The sequence below is a fragment of the Penaeus chinensis genome, chromosome 11, assembly GCF_019202785.1.
Source record: "Penaeus chinensis breed Huanghai No. 1 chromosome 11, ASM1920278v2, whole genome shotgun sequence".
Taxonomy (NCBI): Eukaryota; Metazoa; Arthropoda; class Malacostraca; order Decapoda; family Penaeidae; genus Penaeus; species Penaeus chinensis.
Window position 1 is genome coordinate 14050586 of NC_061829.1, and position 7500 is coordinate 14058085.

Genomic DNA, 7500 nt, shown 5'->3' on the forward strand with positions numbered 1-7500 from the left:
CTGCGCCAGCGCGGAAGAGTACGAGGTGCTTGGCCGCCGTGTTACAGAGACGTGTACTGAGGGGAGGCGTCGAGTGCAGGCTGCAGGTCGGCGGCTGCGGCGGCGGCTGTCGTGGTGGCGGCGGCGGTGCTGGCACAGGCTGGGAGGTCTTGGTGGGCTTGGGCCTGGTTCTGCCGGCATCACATGTTCACCAGGTTCTGATGCTGCTGGTTGAAGGCCTCCATCTGTTTGTTGATCTCCCGCCGGATGTGTTCAGGTAGGCAGTGCATGCTGGCAAACATGTTCTGGAACGCGGCCACCTCCTTCGACAGCTGTTCGCATCGTTTGTGAAGGCGATCGTTGTCCACGATGAGTTTCTGTTGGAGAGGGAAAGAAAAAGGACGATTCGTAAGCTTTGATGAAAAAAAATTGATGATGTAATAATCATTAGTTGTCGTAAGGTATTTCACCCCCCCCCCCCCCCCCCGCCCTCCTCGCTTCCTCCGCCTCATGTCACTACATCACATGATGACACCTGTGGGAGTCTCTCACTCGCACTACCTGGCCCCTCTCTCTTCACTCTCTCCATTCTCTCGCCCTCGCTCACCAAAACACGTTTCTCTGTAACTCATATGATTGACCTCCCTACAGTACCATGAATTATACCATTATCTACAGATTTGCGCATCCTTAGGACTGAAAATATAAAAAAGAATAATAAAAAATAAAAACATTCTCCGTCGCCAAGTCATTTGGACTCAAATAACAACTAAATCCTTTCATCTAGCTGGCACGAGTTATCCCCCCCGCAGACATCTGGCATCTTTTCGGTTCTTTCGCCCCGCCCCCACAACCACGACACACGCACGCACATACATGTTCACGCACGTACAAACACACACATACACAAACTGAATCACGCACACTTACTCCCCCTCACCCCTCCCTCCATCTCGGTGCCTTCCAGCAAACTTAGTCATGACGAATTCCCGAACTTGGTTCAGACGTTGATTTTATTCTGCAATGTTTGTGACTGTCTTTATATCTCGTTTTTTACGTTTATACATCCACCTCTTTTCCTGCTTGTCACTCACTCACTCACTCACTCACTCACTCACTCTCTCTGACTCGCTACCTGGTATGCAACAACAATCACGTGTGCAACCTCGCGAACTTCTACTTGTACATTTTCCTACTTTCGCACATTCGCCGTACCTCAAGCATCGCAGCCAATTAGTGTCAGTCGTGAGGACACGAAGGGGATAAATCAGCCCCGAGATGAAATCGAAGAAGACATCGAGAATCGGATCATTTTCTTACCTTTACTCGCTCCTCTGTCTCCCGGCTTCGTGCTTTCGCCTTTTCGCGGCTCTTCCTGACGGCTATGTTGTTCCTCTCTCGCCGGCGCTTGTACTCTTCGCTGCCCTTGTCCAGGGACTTCTTGCAGCCTCCGATCATCTTGCCACTTGACGGGGACATCATCGGGGACTTGCAGAGGTTGTCTGAACCGGGGATGGTGGTGGGGGTCATGGAGTAGGGGGGACAGGTACTGTAGCCCCCTCCCCCGTAGCCGCCGTCGCCGCCGCCGCCGCCGAGGCCTACGCGGGCGCAGGCACTGTATTCCTGGGGTGCCACCTCATGGCTCCCTTCGTTGGGCTCCTCCTTGATGACGGGGCCCCGGTCGTGCGAGCGCTCGGGGTAGGGACGTTCGAACTGCGATGCCCCGTGCACAGGCTGGGGCAAGTAGGCCAGGGGGTTGTACATGTTGGAGACTCCCAAGCCTCGTGAGCCAACGTTGTTCTTGTCGACCGAGAGGCCCTGGATCTCCTGGATGAGGCCCTCGCTGAACTGTGAGTCGTCGATCAGACCCTGGAGGTCGAGGGAGACTTCCGGCGCGCTAAGTTCGGCAAGGTAGTCTTCACCAGGGTACAGTAGGGCACCGGCCTTCACCTTGACTGCACTTGCACCACCCTTCTTGTAGTCGGCACTGTCATAGAGATGTGGAGACTCCATATTGGTCTGTGGGCATGGCGAGACGCCCGCTCCGTAACGACTATCGTCCAGCGCGCCGAGTGTCTCACCCCACTCACACGAATACTCGGGATAGGCCGCCGTCGTGATCAGAATCTCACTACCACAAGTTAAGTTCAGTTCGACTTCTGTTGAACTGTAGATCCTGTTAAGTCCTTAGTAGATCCGCTTAAACCTTATCGGGTCCGCTGCTCTAGTGAGACTGAACTTCGGCGGCGGCGTGACGGCATATATATCTGTTGCTCCGGGCGTATATGCCAGGTGTCGCTAGGGAGTCCGGACGACCAGACAGCAGATCTATGTTATGTGTATCTCATCCACGTCCTGTCTTTTTTTTCTGTCTATATAATACTCGAAAGTCCACATTCCTGATAATCATTAGATCGCCGTTTAGTGAACTCCATTTGAATGGAAGATTGCATCATCCTTGTCATTTGCCGAATTTTAGTATTTACTATAACATGTTAATATCTTCTTTTCTTTCAAATATCTACATTTCCATCAATTTCAACCCTCAACAATTATTACACTGCAGCAAAATAAAGAATAAAAAGAGGGGTCAAACTAAAGAGACCGAAGAGACGAACCGCCGATCTAGAATTCGGTGACGTCATGAGAAACCGCAGGGGGAACTCGGCTAGGAAGATAGACGCTGGGGATTCCGCAGATCCTACTGGGAATCGTCAATCCCACACACTATTAATCCTACGACCTTTATTAATACTTAACTATGCTCCCCCCTTCCCCCCCTTCCCTCTCTCCTCACAATGCGTGCATGAGGGAGTAGCGCCTTTCGTGCGTGCGTGTTTGGACATGTGCTGGCGATTAAAATGAAGTTCCTCTTACGCATAGAAACGTCACTTCCTATCAGATTACCAACAGGATTAAAGGCACGGGCATCCTTAGTAATTCATATCATTATGCTCTATAACTGTGTTCATTTGCTCTCGCTAACTTACTTGTCATTGGGTGTGAGAGAAGAGAGAAGGAAAGAAGCTGAGAAGGAAAGAATAGGAGGGTATGGAGACAGGGGAGTAGAGGGAGAGAGAGAGAGAGAGAGAGAGAGAGAGAGAGAGAGGGGGGGGGGAGTCGCATATTCGCGTGCGTTCGTTCGTTGGTGTCATTTAATTTATGGGTGTTCTCATCGAAGATAACTTGATTAAAACGTTGCTACAAAGACCGCCACAAAGAGGGATATATATATGCTATACCTCAGCCGGTCCATCCCGTACTGCTATGTTATGGGACATACACGGTGGAAATTCCCAATTCCTCCTGCCGCGCTCCTGCCTTTATAACCCCCGGGGTAAAGAACTATGGACCAAGTTAGCGATTTCTTTGCCCTCAGTTTAATGGTTCTTATGACATTTCAAACACTTAACAAAATACCTACAGCTCACATAACGAATTAGTGAAAACTATGGGAAAAGTTGATACTATCGCGACCGAGCGTGTCTATTGCGTCATCGTTTATGCCAGCGAAAGTTAGCTTGGACGCCATCTGTTGAGAGAATTCCAAACTAAAAGCAGTGCGCTGCATGTATCCCGCTTTTGAATGTTAGTCGAGACACGTCTTTTAGGTTTAATCACATATCTCTTTCATTTTACATTAATTTGTAAACTTGAGTGCGTGTCATAAGAAATACACGAACTGAATGCGATCAGAGCTATTTATTAAGAGCCGATTCTTTGGTCGCAAATCGTCAGAACAACTTGGTTTTGTTCTCAGTTTCTTGTGTTTCTATAAGATTATAAGGTTATCATTCTCTAAGATGATTTAGTTATCATTCCAATCCATAATGCCTAAAGGTAGTCACAACATCACATGCAGGAAAATCAATGGAAATTTTCTTTTGCAGGTAAGAGTAGAAATGGGATCAAAGACACGCCTTAAAAGCCATATCCTCACGCTTCGTCCGAGATGTTCTTATTATCTGAATAATAAAATGAGAAGATAAGCATCGTGGTGTACATTCATCCCTGATTGGCCGGCGAGCTCTGACGTTCATATGACGTCACACAACGTCTACATTTTGTGAGGTGTCAAAGTCGTGTATTTCTTCGACCATAATTTCCCGCGTAAAATAATCCTTTCTGTAGGGAATTTAACACTCTTCTTAAATATAGGATCAACGAATGTAATAATATTCGTTTATGAACATTGAACTATGACAACGAAATCTTATTAGAAGGTGGCATATTTTTCTTCTCCAGAAAAGTCTAACTGGCAACTCTGAGAGAATTTATCGTGGAGGAGTCTGAAATTCCACGAATCACGAATCAAAAAATTCCGTTCAAGATACTCTATGATGCTACTGAACTTCGGCGAAGGAGAGGTCGGTCTCCAGCTGCCTCTACGCCCTTGGCAGCAAATGGGAGAGTAGGAGAGCAAGAAAATTAAAATGAGAGAGAGATATAGGGAATTAATGGATAGACCGATGGGAGTGCCCGCTGACGTGGTGTAATTCCAACTTCGTCCTTTTTATTGTACAGTTCCTCCCAGTCTTCCCCCTTGAGAATTAAATGCGAAATCTATCTAACTATACTTTGAAAATATTCATAGATAATCTCGGATAACCCGTTAGCATGCTTTATCTGCCAAGAAGAAATTTGAGATGCGTGAGAGGACACAAGACCTTTTTTTATGTGCAAACAATCGAACACGTGTTTTTGTTTACTTTGTGTTCAGAGAAGTGATGTGTGTGTTTGTTATGAAGCCTCATTATGGCATGTGATTCTTTATGTCTTTTAAATTATTAACAATATTATCATTACTTTTATATTTCTGCAATGCTAGTATGCTTGTTACAATATAACTATTGTCACACTAATAATACAAGTGTTCCTAAAAATCTTTATAACTGAAGATTAAACTTGTAGATTTACTAATATGTATTATTATTATCAATTGTCAATGTACATCAGGATTTGCTATGTAATTTGGAAGTGTTGCTGAGTTCCCATTAGCTTAGATGAATTGTGTGTAATTATCTGACGTAATTCCTTGATATTTTTTCTGGTGAATGGATCATTCTAGATTAGTAAGCATAGAAGAGGAGGGAAGGGAAGGAAGAGAGAGAGAGAGAGAGAGAGAGAGAGAGAGAGAGAGAGAGAGAGAGAGAGAGAGAGAGAGAGAGAGAGAGAGAGAGAGACAGAGAGAGAGAGAGACAGAGAGAGAGAGAAAGAAAGAGAGAGAGAGAGAGAGAGAGAAAGGCAAAGAGACAGACAGTTATAACACAGAGTGAGTCAGAGACAGACAGACAGACAGACATACAGAGAAGGAGAGACCAAATAAGAAAGATGAAGGGAGAGAGACAGTGTGTACAGCCATAGTATTTGCTCACCATGGACCGTGTTGTATCTTGTGTTATGCGTATTACCTCATGCATTTTTGATTATCATCATTACTTATTGTATGCCATCTCCGCTGATAATCTGAGAAGGGTTTTCCTCTCGACAGCCCTCGACCCATAAGCCTGGATGTTGTTTCTCCCTCAAACCAGATCTTCGGGCACTGAACTGATCCAGAAACCTTGTACTTTTCTATTATCATCGCCTCTTTTCCATCTGACATCTACTGGTAAAGACAGTTGATAACTTCCTCTTTTTTTAATAGTTGTTGCTCGTAATTGTGGCGTCAACTGAATCATTCATCGAACTGATCATATCCTCAACCAGTGGAGGAGGAAGCAACGCCTTGTTTCCCTAGCCTTCAGGACTGCACATTGCAAATACTTGCATCTTTGAGCAACCACAAGAGCTCACAAGTGGTATTTGATGACTGAAACATTTTGCGAGCTTCTCTCCGCTGACACAGGGGGTTTGCCAGCTGCTATTTTTGCATCATCCATTGCTGACACGTTGCTGATTGAATTTTGCTTCCGTGATGAATAGTTCAATAGACAGTGCAAGCTGAAGCACCAACGCCTGCCGAAGCATACTGAACCCCCGATCTTGCTGACGAGTGCCTAAGTATCCAGCAGATTCAGCTTTGTTGAAATACAGCTTGTGCCACAACACAACTCAGCTACATTACAAGGACATCCATATTATATCCCCTTCATGTTATAGCGTCATACACAAACCCAACCCTCTTCTCACCAATAAACTTTGAATCACACAACCTCTGACTGACTTCACTGGAAACTCTTCTACCTGTCAGTTAGGAGGCAGCCGCTGCCACTTTAGGCTCCATCACATTCTCAGAAGTAGTCGATATCCCTACAACTACACACATCCTTAGAAGTAGCCATCGCCTCCCTCGATTCCATCATGAACCCAAGTAATCATTGTCACTACAGCTCCCAGCACATTCTCCAAAGGGATCCTTTTTGCACCCAAAGTAATCTCTGCCTCGTACATGTCAAAAGCTGTCTCTGATACTACAGTAACATGAAAATCCTACTATGTGCATGGAATTGTCTAAATACCCTTTACATTGAGCACAAAAGAGACACTGAGACAGTATTTGTTATTGCGCCTCACGTAACATAACAGTAGACCGTTTTCTTGCCAATGCTGTGCCGATGTATTCATTATATGTCATTAATTTGTTTGACAGGAAGAACAAAGGAGTTATTACATTTTATTTTGTTGCCCACATATCTTATTCGGTTAGGTCGTGAAGTCCGACCATTTCCATATAACATCACATTTGCAAAACATCTTTAATATGTCATATGGTTTGGTATGTTGCAAGTATCAATCCCGAGTCGGGTTTTCTCCTTGAATGAATAATAATATAGAAGTCGTATCCTCACAGTGTTCTAGTAGATTAAAATAATTTCGTCGTATTGAACACGCAGTGCCTAAGACCCTGAAAATGCAGATTCACTCTCCATCTGGTAGAAACTCGCTGTTCCTCTCTGAACATGTATCCATCAAAGACAGCCTGTAAGAACATCTTTTATCAAAACCCATCGCTCAAGAGAAGAGAAGTTTAATATCTGAAGACCCAGTGCTCTCAGAAACATGAATGCATTTTCCTAACAGACTGTAGGAAGATGACCTCACCAAATCACGAAGTAGAACCATTCTGAATCACAGAGAAGGGTGAAGTATCGTCTAGGACACTGAAACTATAATTCGAACTCAGTTTGCATTGCACCACACCTGCGTTCATACATTCATTAACCATAAATAGCTCTGTACTTTAGACATCACCTGACATTGTATCCCTAAGTGTATATTCTTGTAAAATCCTCATTTGCACTTGCCTTGCCAGCTTACATCATTCACTTCACTGATAATCTCGTCTTATATTCCCCTTAAACATCACCCCTTACTATAACCAGCTGCCGATATTTTAACTTTTCCCTCGCAACGTTAATTTTCTTTCTACTCTAAAAACTACTATTCTGCTTTAATTCTTGTATGCCTTAGTGTCCATTCGTTCCATCAACGGTATTATCTTCGTTCCATATGCCCAAAATCCACAATCGCCGCAGTAGATACGCACCCTTCATACACGGATGATCACAAAGGCAAGTC

General features: G+C 44.8%; 1 protein-coding gene across 1 annotated transcript in view; it reads right to left on the reverse strand.

Moving 5' to 3' along the window:
• Positions 1 to 2226, reverse strand: part of LOC125030497 (CCAAT/enhancer-binding protein delta-like) — a 3082-nt gene extending 856 nt beyond the window's left edge. The window contains exons 1-2 of the mRNA XM_047620547.1: positions 1300 to 2226; positions 1 to 356 (exon numbers count right to left, since the gene is read on the reverse strand). The exon at positions 1 to 356 is cut by the window's left edge and continues 856 nt beyond it. Coding sequence (XP_047476503.1) covers positions 180 to 356; positions 1300 to 1992 — 870 coding nt within the window. The 5' untranslated portion in view covers positions 1993 to 2226 and the 3' untranslated portion in view covers positions 1 to 179. The remainder of the gene's footprint in view (positions 357 to 1299) is intronic.
• Between the last annotated feature and the right edge of the window lie 5274 nt (positions 2227 to 7500).